At 62.9% G+C, this 16,420-nt stretch overlaps 1 protein-coding gene across 1 annotated transcript in view; it reads left to right on the forward strand.

Moving 5' to 3' along the window:
* The window catches only part of Ncor2 (nuclear receptor corepressor 2), a 77,487-nt gene that overhangs the window by 19,643 nt on the left and 41,424 nt on the right, over positions 1-16,420 (forward strand). Inside the window, exons 7-14 of the mRNA XM_090319862.1 lie at positions 740-796; positions 4,067-4,119; positions 7,208-7,274; positions 8,015-8,187; positions 9,078-9,171; positions 11,458-11,636; positions 12,753-12,807; positions 14,562-14,660. Of these exons, the coding sequence (XP_090175988.1) occupies positions 740-796; positions 4,067-4,119; positions 7,208-7,274; positions 8,015-8,187; positions 9,078-9,171; positions 11,458-11,636; positions 12,753-12,807; positions 14,562-14,660 (777 nt within the window). The remainder of the gene's footprint in view (positions 1-739; positions 797-4,066; positions 4,120-7,207; positions 7,275-8,014; positions 8,188-9,077; positions 9,172-11,457; positions 11,637-12,752; positions 12,808-14,561; positions 14,661-16,420) is intronic.

Here is a 16,420-nt window from a genome sequence, read left to right on the forward strand (position 1 = left end):
TCGGGGTCACTGGTGAACAGCTCCCATGGATGGCACAGATTACTGCAGCCTGACTTCCACCACATGGCCCCCATCCCCCACGCTGGCCTAGACATGGCGAGGGGGCAGTGGTTACTGTGCCGCCCAGGACTGGGCAGGCTGGCTGCCGCAGTCAGAGCTGCCAGGCTCTGCCCCCAAGTCTCGGCAAAGCTCCCCCTCCTGGAGCCACCCTGTGCCTTGGGCCCCGCTCTCTGCGCCTCTGTGCCCACTTTGGTGGTCCCCGGCCTGGCAGGGGGCCAGGCAGAGGCACAGTGCCGCCTTCATGGCTGGCCCGGAGGTCTAGACGAGTGAATTAGCTGCGAGCCTAGTGCCACATGCCCGCCTTCCTAAGAAGCCCTGGTTGTGAAGGAGGAGGAGGGGAGGCTGGCCGCCGGGGAGACGCTCACGATTGTGAAACGCAGGAATCCTGGAAAGGGCATGGAGGCTGCTCCCGTACAGTCACTCTGGCTTCCAGGCCTGGCAGAGGCAGCTGGCGAGCAGCGGCACCCCGTCACCGAGCAGGAGGGGGTGGGGGCCCTGGGCTCAGGGAGCAGGCGCAGAGGACACAGAAGGCCTCGCCAGGGCTGTGAGGGGCGCTGGGGCTCCTGCACCACGTCCAGGCTGGGGGGGTTGGAGGGGACCCAGGGCTGGGGCTTCCCCCGCGGGCACTGCCTTGGTTTATAACATCTCGTTTCTCCTCCCCCGGCTCATCACGCTGCAGAAGAAGGCCGAGGCTGCCCATCGGATCCTGGAAGGCCTGGGGCCCCAGGTGGAGCTGGTGAGCCTGGGTGGGGGCAGGGGTGGGGAGGAGGAAGCTGTGTTTGGCCCAGCACTGCGTGGGCAGCTCTTGAGGGGGCAGGAGACACCCCGTCCTGATAAGCTAGAGGACTGCAGATAGTGGGGAGCTGCTGGCTGACAGTGACCGCAGGGCCATGGAGCGTGCAAGCCCGGCTCGTTGGGCTGCGTGTCTCAAGTCTGGCCCACTTTTCCTGCCCAGGCTTTTGGCCAGCTGACCCGGCTTCTGCTGCTAGGGCTGTCACTTCATGGTGGCCTCTCTGTGCTCCGTTGTGTAATGGGAGCTACAGCACGCACGCTGCTGGGGCCCAGGGGACTGGTCTGTGTGGCACCCAGGATAGAGCCGGTGGGGGGCAGTGGCCTTGTCCCTGTCGCTGTCACACGGCAGGTAACGGTAATCACAGGTGAAGAGGGCTTGGCATGGGTTGGGCGGGAGCCAGAATCCCCCAGTCAGATCTGTTACACCTGCGTGGACTGCAGGCGTGGGCAGAGTGGACGAGGAGGGTGTGGTGATGCCTTCAGCCTAAGCTCCTGGGCCCTGGGCGGGGACCGGCCCTGGACCTCAGGCCCTGCAGGACCACCCAGCAGGGACCCAACAGGCCCTTTGGTCACCTGTGTGTGGCCCCGCGGGCGTGGACTGGGGACACGAGTGGGCACTTTGTCCCTTGTGGTTTGCTTTTGCAGTGCTCAGGCTGCACCGGCCCCAAGCTCGCTCCGCAGGCTCTGGACCTCCTGAGCTCAGCCTCCGCTCGCCTTGAATTGTTCTGTGACAGGGCCTCGGTGCTCTGCCTGGCTGGGACGGGCCGTCCTCCTGCCTCTGCCTCCCCTGTAGCGGGGCCGGCAGGCGCAGCTGTCCCGGCAGGCTGGTCCCTCCTCTCTGTTGTCAGAGTTGTGTGTGGAGACCCCGTTTTGTTTCCCGTCCGCTGCTGGTGAGCGGGGTTGTTGTCGGCCACGTGGACAGAGGTTTCTTCTTCCTCCTGCGGGTGTCCTCAGTGGCATTGCCAGGTCTGCTGTTGGCTCCTCTGCCTCCTCGCCCGCGCCCCAGCCACTTCCCGGTGTGGCTGGTCCGTCCTCCTCTGCACCGGTGACATCTGGCCTCAGTTTCCCCCTTTTACCCCTCTTCTGCGCAGTCTCCAGCGCTCCCCTGGGCCTCGCGAGGGCTGTCTGCTGAAGTCGTGGAGCTCAGCTCAGGGGTGTGGGGAGGTGGAACGGGAGCGGCTGGCCGCGGTTATGATGGAGGCACGGGGAGGCCACACAGCAGAGGGGAGGAGGGCGTGTGAGTTCGTGTTGCTTCTTTGGTCTTGTTCATCCCTGCCTGGAGCATGGCCGGGCTGCTTTGTGCCTCACGGGTCTGGAGATGAGTCGGCCTGTGGGTGTCCCTGTGACCCCAGGAGGAGGGGTGATGACCAGGGAGGGACAGGCAGTCGGGGAAGGACTGACTGCTGGGCTAAGGCGAGCTGGTTCTGGGAGGCACCACCCCTTGGTGCCTTGGGCAGGAGGGAGCTGGCTGGCTGGGAGAGGGAGGTGGCCGGAGGCCGGGGCCGAGCAGGTGTGGCCTTGCGCTGTTCTCGGTCTGCTTCCTTCCTGCTCAGAGGTGTTATTTTAAGAGCCTGGTGTCACCCGAGGGCAGAGGCCCCAGCTGACACTCCGTCTGTTACCAGCTGAGCCCCTGGGACATCTGTCTCCTCAGTAACCCCCACGCTGGGCAGACCCCCCACGCCTTCCTGGTCGTGAGGACTGTGCTCCTGGCCTCGTGGTCACCGTGCCCTGCCTGCCTGGGGCTTCCTCGCGCTCCTGGGCTGTGGGTGGACCCCGCGGGGTGCAGAGGCCTTTACCCCACATGGCCACCAGGTTGGCAGTGGCCTCGGGCACAGAGGGGCCTTGGCGCTGAGGTTTGGGGTGCCCTCAGCACAGGCATGCCCACGTCCCTCCCACGCCCGTCTGCTCTGTCCTTTCCAAGATGGCTGTGGAGCCTTGGCTGTGGTGTCCCCTGCCGCCCCTGGGGTCCCTGGCCCGTGGCCTCAGGAAGGGGCAGCAGCTCTGGGCTCTGGTGCTTGAGGGCAGTTGCTGCTGCTGCCTTCTGGGAGTCTCCCCCCTGTTGGTCACTTGCACCCAGGGTTTCAGCTACGTCCAGCTCCTGGTGGCTGTTTGTCCTTGTAAGTCTGGACCGCTGGCCCCTTGGGGTTGCATGGGCTCCTCCTCACCCTCTGCCTGGCAGACCTGGGCAGTGGATCAGGATACGTCAGGTGCTGGGGTGTGGGGAGACGTCCACAGCGGGTGGGGCCCAGTGCCAGGACCTCCCTCCCCGTCTGCTCTGTGTGAACTCTTACGCTCAGTCTTACCCCACCGTGGCAGCCCCTGCAGGTGCTTGTTGGGCATGTGAGTGTATAGGGACAGACAGACTGACTGACTGACTAACAAAGGCAGTGTAGACCCTGCCCCACTGCTGCTCTCTCCATAGACTTCTCGTGCCCACTGTCGGCACGTATTTCCACTTCTTCCGGACTCCAGCTCACACGCTGAATCAGGCTGTGACTATGTTTGGGAGCCGTACTTGTAACAAGAGGCCCTGCCCTTACCAGCGGGCCGCAGCGCCCACCCGGGCAGTGACTCCTGCCCTGTGGCCAGCCAGGAGATGGTGGTGGTCCTGGTTCAGCCGTGGCGGGCCTGCGGGGCTCTGCCCCGAGCTGTCTCTGCCTGCCTCCCTCTGAGACCCGCGTTTCCACACCTCTGCTCTTGCCCAGCTTCTGGGTGCTTGGGGGGCCCGGAAGTCTGCACAGCTCGCATAGTGGCTGTACCTGGTCACACACCCTGGGCCGTCAGCACGAGAGGCAGAGCCAGGATTTGAACCCAGGCTTTGCTGTCATCCCCCAGCTATGGAGCTGCCCCCGGCAAGGGGCACTGAGCCGTGAGCACAGTCCCTCCCCAACACAGGCCCTGTGGCCACCATAGTCTTGTAACCCTCTCCACCTGTGGACACGAAAGGTGGCTTCAGTCCACAGAGACTGAGAAGCACGCAAGTACCCTGTGTGCCGTGGCTGTGGCTGGTTGTGGCTCCCCAGGGTTGAGGGCTTTTCCTGGAAGCTGTGGCCCCCACAGCCTGGCACTACTGCACCCCACGGAGGAACAGGCTACGGCCCCAGCCTGGCCATGTGCTGGTGACTGCTCCGGGGCTGCGGGGCCTGGGGTGCGGCTTCAGAGCCCCCAGTGCCCCAGGCCTGCAGTTCTGACCTGTTTCTCTCTCTATCCACAGCCCTTGTACAACCAGCCTTCTGACACCCGGCAGTACCATGAGAACATCAAAATGTGAGTGCCAGCCATTCTCGGGGACCCAGGCTCTGGGCTCGCTTCAGGGGCTGGCATGGGACAGGGTCAGCTGAGACCCCGCGCTGCCCAGGGAAAGCCTGGGGTGTGAACAAGCCTTGCGTGGGGAGGGTCAGGGGCGTCCCAGTGCAGAACTGGGGCATGCGGTCTGGGGACTGGGTTTCCTGCCAGCCGGAGGGGACTTTCTGTTATGGCCAGTGGTGTCCCTGAGACTCATCCAGGGCTCCCGAGGTCAGTGTGCTGGGTCCCAGAGGCCAGGCCTTTCCAACCAGAGGTGCACTGCCGCCCCCCCGGCCGCCCTGCCCTGGTGAAGGGCTTTGTCACGGCTGCCATGGGGTAGGGGTGTCCCCTCAACCGGAACTGCAGGGCCTTCCTCCCAACCTGAGCTGCCTGGACACACATTCGTTTGCTCATTCATTCTCTCACTCACTCATTCACTGGGTACTGGGTCCTGGAAGAATTCAGAAGAGGATCTCAAGCCCCTCATGGCTGTCTCCAAGAGCGCTCCGGCTGGGTGTGGTCGCTGCCCCTGGCCCCCTCCCCTCCCCATCCCTGCTCGAGGACTGAGGCAGACAGCTGGGCTTCCTGCAGCCTAGGCTGCACAGTGAGGCCTGTTTTACAAGTGAAGAAAGGGGCAGTGTTCTGTGGAGTTCGTGCACTGGGGAGAGCAGGGGCGCCCTCGTGTCTGGAACATAGCCAGCTGGTGGGATTTCTGGTGGGCGGTCAGTCTCGGTCTGTGAGTGGGTTCTTTTTCTGTTGGTCCACCTGAGCCCACAGGAGGCTCGCTGTGACATTTCTACACCCGCGTGTAAGCCGACTCTCAGCTGATTGCCCTGGTGACGGCTGGGCTCTTCCAGACCACCGGCACCATTTTAAGTTCGTGGGATCATTTCTTAAAGGCCGGTGGTCGTTCCTGCACTTACTGTAGACACCTGTGGTCATGGACAGGCCTGGGGAGCAGAATCGGGCGGAGGCTCAGCGGTGGTGCCAGCTGACCCGCCGCAGGCCGGGTGGATGTAGGTCTGCGTACAGCTCTGCTCTCAGCTCCAGCCCCTCTGACTAACAGCGCGTCGCAGTTGAGCATGGCAGGTCTCCTGCCTTGGGACCCTGGCAGGAGGGAGCATTGTGGTCCTGTTTTTCTCTGGAGAGGTAGAACTGCTTATCTTCCTTCCTCTCTCTTTCCCCCTGCTCTTTCCTCCCTTCCTTCCTTCCTCCTCCACGGCCTGGAGGGGACAGCAGGGGACTGAGCCTGACATTGAAGTGAGGGGGACAGATGCACTTGCTGTGCACGTGGCACGTGACAGCCGTGACACCAACAGTGACAAGGACACGGATCGATCTGCAGGGCTCCTGGCGGGCTTGCCCAACCCCTCCTCATTCACTCAGCAGCCCCCCTCCCCTGCTGCTGTAATTGCCTCTAGGTGGGAGGTCATGGGCTCCCCCGGGACCTGGCCCTGTCACTTTAATTTCTCTGTGTCTGTGTGCCAGCGCATGGCGTTAAAGCTAATTTCACGCTCGGCTTCCTGTTGGGGAGGGGGGGACATGTGGAGGTCACCTGTGCTCACCTCGCCGCTGTCCTGTCCCCCCCCCCGCCCAGTCCATGGCAGGGATGGCCTGGCATGGGTGTCTGCCAAGCCAGCCGATCCCGCGTGCCAGCTTCACCCGAGCCTGGTGTGACAGGTGAGAGGCGAGCACGGGCTGCTGGGCAGGTGTTTGGCCTCTGCCCAGGTGGGACCTGAGCGCTGGCTTTGACCAGGAGACTGGGCTTCCTTGCCTGGCACCGGGCCTGGCCTCTGGCCCTTTGAGCCCCCAAACCTGCCACTTCCTCCCCACTGTGTCTTGGCCTGGCTGCCCCCTCCATCTGCCTCCCATCAGGACCCCATCCCTGTGAGCAGGACTCCTGGTTGGTGGAGGTTCAGAGGTGTCAAAGTCACTGGCCCAGAGCGGCACAGCCAGGCCCTGGGGTGGCCAGAGCTGTAGACCCATGCTAGCCCCTCCGGGGTGGCCGTGGATGTCTTCTGTCACTCTCACCCGGGCCCATGGGCCCGTCCAGGGTGCTCCAAGCATCACAGGGGCTCTGCTCCCCCCTGTGTCTGCTCCAGCAGGCAAGGGTACACCCCTGAACCCCTCCTCACCTCTCCAAGCTCACCCCCGCATCCCTGGAACTTGGTCTCCACCCGATGGTGAAGCTGAGGCTTGGAGAGCTTCTGAGATGAGCTAGAGATGCAGTGTGGTGGGATGGGGTGGGGCAGGGCCTCGTGCGTGACCCGAGGCCAAGACTGGTGCAAGCCCGGCGGCCTGCCAGTGTGCGGGTGCTTTACTAGTCCCCTTGTCCCTGACAGTCAGGGTCCTGGGGCCCAGGCCCGGGGTGGAGTGGGGCTGACTGTATTGAGCTTCCTGCTGTTTGGGACATGTGGGGACCTCTCCCCAGGAACGCCTGCGTGCACCTGGATTGGGGGCAGACTCGGGGACATGACGGCCCCCCGAGTCCAGGATGCTCAGCACTGGGGTTGGGGTCTGGAGTCTCGGGCTGGATAAAGCCAGGCCTTCTGTGTTCCTCATTTGGCTGCTGTGTGTCCGGCCTCAGGTCGGTCCTCTGACTCTGTGACTTCCCATCGGTCTCCTCCCCCCTTTGTCGCTCCACCTCTGAATCTCGTGTCTGTCCAGAGGTCTCTGCCCTTCTTCTCGTTGGCTCTCTACTCGGTTTCTCCAGTCTCTGTCCCCGTCTCTCTGGATCCTGTCTCTTGGTCTCTGTGACTCCCTGTGCCTTGGTTTCTCTGTTCACCTCCACACACTCCCTGCCAGCAGTCAAGCCTGTTCCCCACGCTGAGGGCGCCCGGCCACCCCGCCCCAGACTTGAGCCTGGCATGGGATAGGATGCCCTGGAGGCTGGGGCCGAGCCCCCAGGGCTGGCCAGGCTCCCCCAGCAGCTGTGGCTGGACTCCAGTTAGGGGGCCTGAAATGTGTGTGGGGCCTCAGGACGGGCCGGGGTGTGTGAGGAGGGTTGGGGGTGCCCCCGCTGGCTGGCAGGCCGCTCTGCAGCCCGCTCCTGACCTTTCCCACCACACAGAAACCAGGCCATGCGGAAGAAGCTGATCCTGTATTTCAAACGGAGGAACCACGCCCGCAAGCAATGGGTGAGTCATGAGGTGCCAGGGCCCCGAGGCTGGGGCCCGGGACACTGCAGGCCCCTCTCCTGAGCAGCCAGAAGAGGCCTGTGAGGGGAGGTGGACAGCTGTGGATGGCAGGGCCCAGCAGGCCAGGCTGGGCCACTCCTGGGGAGGAAGGACAGGCCTGGCACGTCCGGCTGACTGAGGGCTGTGCAGCAGGCTGCACGCTGGGTAGACATGGACAGGGACTTGTCTTGAAAGGATGGCGGGGCCCCCTGGGACTTGTGCCCTCGAGGGCAGGGAGCAGGAAGTGCCTAGAAGGGCTAGTACTCCCCCAGGGTCCCTGGTTGGCCACGGCGATGGCTGGAGCCCCCTTATCCAGACAACTCCCTGGAGGGGCGGGAGAGCGTGTCCATGCTGGAGGACCCCTGGTGGCCCCTGGCGGCCCCTGAGCCAGGGCCCGAGGCAGGAGTCTGGAGTTTCGCCGGATCCTGGGCCAGCACGACAGTGGCTGTGCCGCTGTGCTGGTGAGGCCTCTCCGAGGAGGCGGGGATGGCAGCCAGGGTCTGCTTATCACAGTCTGGGATGCCCGGCCTCTGTGCTGGTCTCCAGTCCATGCTGTGTGTGTGTGTGTGTGGATGGATGGGCGAGCACATGTGCATGTGCAAGTGCCGTGCGTGGAAGTGTGAGTGGTGTGCTGAGCACGTGGCAGGACAGTGGGAGCTGGCCCTAGGAGCCTGTGCTCAGAGCCCCCGCCCTGGCCGCAGGAGCAGAAGTTCTGTCAGCGCTACGACCAGCTCATGGAGGCCTGGGAGAAGAAGGTGGAGCGCATTGAGAACAACCCTCGGCGGCGGGCCAAGGAGAGCAGGGTGCGGGAATACTACGAGAAGCAGTTCCCCGAGATACGAAAGCAGCGGGAGCTGCAGGAGCGCATGCAGAGGTGGGCAGGGAGCCCCCCACGCTGACCAGGCCTGCGGAAGGGGTGGGGCCACGACGGCCATGCAGAGCAGCTGACCTTAGGATGGGACATGGATGGTGGAGACGGTGGGCAGCTGCGCAGAGGAGCAGCACGGCCTTGCAGGGTGGAGGCGTGGCTGTGCAGAGCAGGTGGATTGGCATGGGGGGGGCATGTCCATACACTGGACTGTGAGCGCCGGAAGAGGTATGACCTAGGGCAGAGCGTCGCAGAGGGGCAGAGCACAGGGAGTCTCAGGCCCAGGGCCTGCTTGGGAGATTGCTTGGCCTCTTGGGTGCTCGGAACCTCGCCATGTGTTGGTGGGACATGGCCCCTTTAGTGGCCGCAGCTCATACCTGCCCCTCGCTGCCCTGTGCAGACCCAGGGCAGCTGTGTTTGAGTGCCCTCTGCCCGTGCGCTGTGCGTGGGAACTGTGACCTGGGCAGATGTGAGGGGGGTGTGGGCAGGGGCTTAGGGATGAGGGTTGCTATTTATCCTCAGCAGTCAGGCGTTGCCCACTAGGAACAGTGGCCTAAAACCAGACAGGCAGCTGCAGCCACTTGTTCACCCCCATTGTTATGGAGAAACAGAGGCACGAGGGTGACGCTGCGACCAGGATTGGTGGCAGATCTCACTCCGTGCACGCTCAGGCTGGCAGAAGAGAGATGGGTGTCTGTGATCTAGGAAGTAGTATAGTGGGGGGTCCAGCCTCCTCTGGGTCCCTGAGTCTGGGAACAGCAGTGCAGTAGCCCCTGTTGCCCACCGTCCAGCTCTGTCCCCTTCCTGGGCGTTGTGGGCTCAGGCTCCGCTGAAGCACTGCCCATCTAGGGTTCTGGCCAGCGGGCTCGTCCTGACCATGTCCTTTTGGTCCACAGCCGGGTGGGGCAGCGGGGCAGCGGGCTCTCCATGTCGGCCGCCCGCAGTGAGCACGAGGTGTCTGAGATCATTGACGGGCTCTCGGAACAGGAGGTGAGTCCCACCCTGGCCCCAGCCCCAGCCGCAGCAAGCAGCAAGCAGCAAGCTCCCAGCAGGAAGCAGTTACTTTAAATCCAGACACTGAGGCCTGCCAGAAGGACTGTGGGATGCAGGTGGAGGCACCGGGAGCCAGCAGCCACGGGCAGTGGCAGCCTGCAGAAGGGACCACAGAGGGGTCCCAGCGGACTGGGGAGGGGCAGAGGATCACTGGCCTGTGTGGCCCCTGGGGCCTCAGCAGTAGGGAGCGGGGGCCGAGCACGCACTGGGGAGCCTGTCTTCCGACCAGTGTTCTCGCAGACGTTCCCGGTTCCTGGCCACCTAGAGGCCAGCCGCAGTGACACTGACTCTGCTCACTGGGGTCCAGATGTGGCCAGGACACGGAGAGGAGGCCCCTTCACGACCCCTCTGTTCTCCTATCTATAAGCCCCGTGTTCAGCACAGAAAGCCACCTGTTTCCTCCCTGGAGACTTGGCTCAGAGGGGCAGCCTCTACCCTCGAGCCCTCTGCCCGGGGCAGCTGAGCTGCTCTTGGCTTTCCATCTTGAAGATGGAATGAAATGAAAAGCATGGTTTCCCAGTGGCAGCTCCTGGGGCCTACGTCCCGTCACCTGCTAGCACCTATGGCTAGCCCAGATCTCAGCTGTCCCTGGAGTCCCGTCCAGAGGGCCTGGCTGAGCCCTGTGATTTGGATGCAGGTAATTTAGAGGTCTTCAGGCCTTTAAGAAAACCTTAATTTTGGGTGGGGAGTTTGGCCTAGTAGTAGAGTGCTTGCCTAGCATGCACGAAGACCCAGGTTCAATTCCTCGGTACCACATACGTAGGAAAAGCCAGAAGTGGTAGAGCCTTGAAAAAGACCAAGAACAGTGCTCAGGCTCTGAGTTCAAGCCCTAGGACTGGTGTAAAAAAGAACCTTCATTTTAATGCCATGTGCTATACTCAGTTCAAAAAGCCCCCATTGGGCAGAAGCAGAGCTGGGGAAGCCATAGTTGTGCCTGTTGGGTGTCCTGTCCTGTGGACGTCCTGTGGACGTGGGCTTTGTGGATGGCCCCATGGGTATAGACTTGGATTTCATAGGGAAACAGGAAGAAAGTTCCCCTCTGTGGGTTAGAGCTGAGGGTCCCTGGGCTGAGTGCCACCCACACCAGCAGGGACCCTTGGCTGGAGCCTGGGCCCACACAGCCTGTCCAGGGAGCTGCTTGTGGGAGTGAGGTTGGGAAAAGACATTTCCTGAGTTCCCCTGGGAGCACGGGAGGGAGGAGGGCACAGGCCAGAGGGATGCCGTCCCCCTCCAGGACCATTTCCAGTGGGAAGCTGTCCGGTGAAGACAGCGCAGCAGGAGGAGCTTACAGGGCGATCTGTGGTTCGCGCCAGTTGCCTGTCTGGCCGCCAAGGCGGGCCAGAGATGTGTCACCGTGAAGGCTTCGTGGGTCCCTTGCTATGTGGGCCCTGAGCTGGCCTGCCCTGCTGTCAGCTGAGCCTTGCGGGCCCTGAGTGAGGAGGTCCCTTGGCAGCAGTGGGCGCCTTGGTCCCCTGACCTCTGGGGACATGTACTTAGTCTGTAGTGGTCAGCTGGCTGTGGGGCTTTGGGAGATGGGTCCAGCCGGGGCAGATGGGCCTCTGCCTGGCTCTGCTGTGTGGGCCGGGCTGGGGCCGGGCAGGCAGCAGGGCTCGCAGCCGCCCCTCTGCAGGCCCCCTGGGGAAGCTGGGCCCAGAGGCGTACTGCCTGGCAGTGCCATCCCGCGTGTGAGGCCAGCTGGGCTGAGTGTCTTCCCTATGGTGTTTTATGGCACTTACCTTTCCAAAGGGAAAATTCATGGCTGCCTTCTGCTGCAGATAAGGCAGCTGCTGCCCTCAGCTTCTAATTGATGGCTCTGCCCCCCCATAAACCTGTCCCAGTGTCTTTAAATTCTCCCAGCACCTGCGCCAGCCATCAGTAGTTGTTATTTTCCCCACTCAGTCCTGGGCCTTGAACTCAGGGCCTGACCACTGTCCTTGGGCTTTCTCAAGGCTAGAGCTCTACCACTTGAGCCACAGCACCATTTCTGGCTTTTTTTCTATGTAGGTGGTACCAGGGACTCAAACCCGGGTCTTTTGTGCACGCCAGGCAAGCATTGTACCACTAGGCCAAACTCTCAGCCCCCCATTGGTAGTTTTTAACTTGCCAGTGTCTTTCTCCTTGGAGCATCCATGTCCTCCGTGTCCCTGGCTCCCAGGAGAGCACTGCCTCCTGTCCCTGGCCACGCGGCCCGCTGGGCCCTCTGACCCAAGCCCTGTGCTGCAGAACCTGGAGAAGCAGATGCGCCAGCTGGCTGTGATCCCGCCCATGCTGTACGACGCGGACCAGCAGCGGATCAAGTTCATCAACATGAACGGGCTCATGGACGACCCCATGAAGGTGTACAAAGACCGGCAGGTCATGAACCTGTGGAGCGAGCAGGAGAAGGAGACCTTCCGCGAGAAGTGAGGCGCCCTGCCTGCCCCGGCTCCTCTGCTCCCCTCGCTCAGCCCTCACCACGCGGGACCGCAGCCGCGGGTCTGGGTTGGGGCCTCCTGCACTGGCTCCTTTGTCCCCTTGCCCAGCCAAACCGTGCCATCACACAAGCCACGCAACCGAAGGCCCGAGAGGTTCAGATGCTTTCCCCAGGCGGGATGCTGACCCCCTCGGCTGCGGTGGAGGGGCAGAGAGTCGGGCAGAAATGACGTCTGAACTCCGGGCTGTGTTTGGGGAGCCCTGTGGGTCTTTGAGGAGAAAGGGCCGAATGATGCTGGCTCTGCCACCCCGTGAGGACAGGCGAAGCCACCACCACCTGCATTCCTTGGCACTGCTGCTTCCTCCCCGAGAGGAAGAGGCTCTTGTGGGTTCCCCAGTAGCTGGCCAGGAACAGAAGGGACCTGCTGGCCTCCTGCCCAGCCACCTGGAGGCCCCGCAGGTCCGGGCACTTGCTGGGCTCCTTTCTGGCAGCCCTGTCTCCACAAGTGGAAGCCCACGGGTAGTGACAGGCTGTGGGTATGCCAGGACGGGCACTCGGTGGCCCGAGTGGCCCTTGACCCACATCCCCACTCGCCCCCACCATTCCGTTTGCCCGCTCCCTGGCCCTGACATTTCAGCAGTTGAGTGATCTCCCAGTAACCTTCCTGGCTTCGCAGGAAGCTGGTGGCACGGGGCCAGCTCCTGCCCCCTCTTCCCTTCAGGCCCTTCCCATAGCCTTGCCTGGGCACTGGCGCAGGGCCCACCCTCCTGGGCATGCCCCACCGTGACTGGCCACCACCTTGCCAGCCTGCCGGCTTCCCAGATCCAGCTGGGAGAGAAACAATAGCAGCTCTTGGGGGGGGGGGGGAACCCATAGACAGGCATGTAATGTCCTCATTTTTCCTGGAAGCCTCCGGCAGGACAAACAAATATATTTTCAAAGGCACTGCAGCTGATGACTCACTCTAAGGAACGCCCTCCACCCTGGTCCCCGCCCGCCCGCCTGCTGCAGCCCTTCCCACACCCCCAGATTAATGGCCCTGCGCTCCACGCGGGCGTCAGGACCCCTGAGGGCTGACTTCCGGCCCACCCTTCTCTGTCTGTAGGTTCACGCAGCATCCCAAGAACTTCGGCCTCATCGCCTCATTTCTGGAGAGGAAGGTGAGTGGCCTGCCCGCCCCCCCCAGCGGCCTGCGCAGGGGGAGGAGCCCCTGCTCTGCTGGCCTGCTCTGGCTCCCCTGCCCCCTCCCTCCGCTCTCAGGAGAATCTGCATGCCCCACCCAGGATGGGGAGGAGCCCTGAAAACTCAGGGGAGCTGCCAGGCCAGGCGTCAGAGCCCCGCATGCCTGTGGAGCGCCACTCAGGCTGGGAGCCAAGTCTGAGAGCTTCGCTTCACCTGGAGGCCCAGTGAAGGCCCTAGGGCGTGGTCTGCGTCCAGGAAGCCAGGGCCCTTCTGTGGTCACTGCCTCTTCTGACACCTCGTGCCACTCCTGGCCCATGCCACCACCATGTCCTTCCATCTGCTGTGGCTAAACCCTCATGCAGAAGTGACTCTTGAGCCCCACCCTGTCCCTGAGCCCCAAGCCTGCAGCGATTCCCGGGGCAGCTCCCGTCAGCAGGGACACAGGCGTCCCTGGAGCCGCTGCTCCTCGCTGTGTGCCATGTGGCTCATTGGCAGGCAGTAAGACAGGCCGCCAGAGGCGGTGCTGGTGTAACAGGCTGGCTGCCCTGCTGCCTGCCTGCCTGCCTGTGGAGACTGTGCAGGCCTCACCAGAGGCACCCACCCCTAAGCTTTGGGCAGCTACTGTAAAGGGTGGCAGTCACCCCCAGTGTCTGTCCTCTGCTGGCTCCCCAAGCCTGCACAGCCTGCCCTAGAAAGAGCCCTCCTCCTCCCCTCCCCTCCCCTCCCCTCCTTCCCTCCCCTCCCCTCCCCTCCCCTCCTCTCTCCCCTCCTCCCCTCCCCTTCCCTCCTCCCCTCCCCTCCCCTCCTCTGTCCCCTCCCTTCCTCCCCTCCTCTTCCCTCCTCCCCTCCCCTCTTCTCCCCTCTTCCCCTCCCCTCCTCTCCCCTCCTCCCCTCCCCTCCCCTCCCCTCCCCTCCCTCCTTTCCTCCCCTTTCCTTTGCCAGGAGTAGATGACCAGGAGGCAGACCTGTGGCTCAGATTCTGGCCTGGGGCACCCACCTGGTGGGGGAACTGTGGTAGGAGGCTGAAGAGATAGATGCTCAGGGGAGCTTTGAGAAGGCAGCGCTGCAGGTGCCAGCCAAGGGGCTGGCAGGGGCAGTGAGGCAGGGAAGCTGCTGGGGCCAGGTCTCAGCCCGGAGGCAGTAGCTGGGCACTCGCCCAGCCTGCTGGCCAGCGTGGGCCTGTGGTTAGAGAATGTTCTCCCCTGCGGGTCCTGCTGGGGCCGGAGCAGCCTCCACTGGAGACGCATTCTGGGTGGTGGCCGCCGCCTGTATTTAGGGGACCTGGGGGCCCACACTCACCAGGAGGGGACAGTGCCAGGCTTGGCGCTGGCCAGACGATCTTGGGAACTTCTTCCAGCCTATTGGGACATTAGTGAGCTGCTACCTGGGCAGGGCTCTGTGCCCTCACCCTGTCCCCGTGGCCTGCTGCGTGAAGGCTGGAAGCAGCTGCTAGGAGCCCGGTGTTACCAGGAGAGGGCCCTGGGTTCCAGCTTGTTCATGTTCACCCGGGAGGGTCGCGGTGATGCCCTTACAACACGATGGATGCAGGCAGCAGGGCACCATGGGCATCCTCACCCTCACGTGGAAGTGAGCGATTCCTCCACCTCCCCACAGCAGTCGGAAGTTACAAAGCAGGCAGAGCCTCAGCACCAGCGTTTCCTCTGGGCCACAGGGGAGCCTGGATTTGAACCCAGGCCTCTGCCTCCTGTTCAGCCTTCTCTCTGTCCTGCAGACGGTGGCTGAGTGTGTCCTCTACTATTACCTGACCAAGAAGAATGAGAACTACAAGAGTCTGGTGAGACGGAGCTACCGGCGCCGTGGCAAGAGCCAGGTGAGCGTCGTGGGGCGGTTCCCGCCCGGGGCAGCTGCACTGTGTGAGCTGGGGGGCTGCCCTCCCAGCTCCTCTGTGGTGACCCTCCTAGAATTGAGTTGGGAGATGTAGTCATTTCCTTTTGAGCCTGGAAATTTCCGGGGCCCCGGGCTGTGTGGTGCAGGGTCCTTTGTGGTCGAAAGGCCACATTCCCGAAGCAAAGGCTTTCTGGGACGACTCGGAGTGGTTTATCAGCGCAAGTGTTTTAAATTTTAATAGCAGCGTGTGTTTATTTTAGTGGCTATTTGAGAGAAAAACACTGCTTCCTGGGTGGCTCGAGGGCCAAGCCCAGCCCGCCTCCTGTTTGTATAAATAAAGTTTTATTGGAGCTCGGCCAGCACCATTGATGCCGTGGCCAGGGAGAGCAGGTGGCGCGGGCTTTCCTCCGTTCCCTTTACTGAGACAGCCATGGAGCCCTGCGCCGGGGGCACGGGCAGATGCTGAACGAATGCATACTCCGGTGGCTGGCGAAGGCCTGGGTCCCTGTGGTTGGAGTTTGAGAGATGGAGGGAGGTGGCAGAGCTGGCACTGTCTTCTCCTGGGAGGCCAGCGCAGCCGTCACAAGGTGCCTTTCCTGTGTATCCAAGCGGGCGCTCAGGAAGCTTCGCCGGCGGCAGAGGGCGACCAGGCTGCCTGCGCTCCAGCGTGCGCGGGGCCTGCGTGATGGCCTCTGTGATTGGCAGCTTCCGCAGCCCATCTTAGGCAGTCACAGCTGTGCCCTCGGAGGGCAGCTTCGGCCCGGGCCCCTCCCCCTGGTGCCCAGCTGCCCTCGGTGCCAGGGCTGCGGCCTCCAGGCTCGTTGTGCGCGCCCGCTGCCGTGTGCGGGCGTGCTGGGTGCCTTCGGGCCCCTTCCCCTCCCTCGTCGTGTCTTTGCACTCTCGTGTGGGGGAGTGATACCCAGGCCTGTTGTCCCCAGCAGAGTTTCTCTTCTACGCAAGGTCCCTTGAGGGATGCGCTGATAGCCCAGAGCTGGGCCGGGATTTGTGGGAACATTCCTGACGGAGCACTGGGCAGCGAGCCCACAGCAGGCCTGGCTGGTGACCTGCAAGGACGGTGGAGCCTTCCTCCAGGGCCACTGGGATTTCCCGGGGAGTGTCCCCCCCCCGGGAGGTCATGTGCTCTGTAGACAGGCACCCCAGAGGCCCCCCACTCACTGAGGCTCAGAGACCAGCAGAGGCCCCCCCAGGCTGCCAGGGAGAGATGCGGAGGCCCCGAGGGGAAATCTGTCCCATCAAGAGCCTCAGGTGCTCCTGGATTCCCCCCCAACCTGGCCCTCCACCTGCTTTGTAAAGTTTTCTTTGTCTTTATTTTGTGCCAGTCCTGGGGCTGAAATTCCAGGCCTGGGTGCTGTCCTTGCACTTTTTCTGCTCAGGGTTAGCACTCTACCACTTGAGCCATAGCTCCACTTTTGGCTTTTTTTTGGCCAGTCCTGGGCTTGAGCTCACAGTTTAAGAACTGTCCTTGGACTTTCTCAAGGCTAGAGCTCTACCACTTGAGCCTCAGCACCACTTTTGGCTTTTTTCTATGTATGTGGTACTGAGAAATCAAACCCGGGTCTTCGTGCATGCGAGGCCAAACTCCCGGCCCACTTTTGGCTTTTTTTGTGTTTAATTGGAGGTAAATCTCCTGGATTTTCCTTCCCAGGCTGGTTTCTGATCCTCAGATCTCAGCCTCCTGAGTAGCTAGGATTATAAGCATGGCTACCTATGCCCCACTTTTTT

This window comes from Megascapheus bottae, chromosome 28 (genome assembly GCF_031878675.1).
Source record: "Megascapheus bottae isolate mThoBot1 chromosome 28, mThoBot2.hap1, whole genome shotgun sequence".
NCBI classification, from domain to species: domain Eukaryota; kingdom Metazoa; phylum Chordata; class Mammalia; order Rodentia; family Geomyidae; genus Megascapheus; species Megascapheus bottae.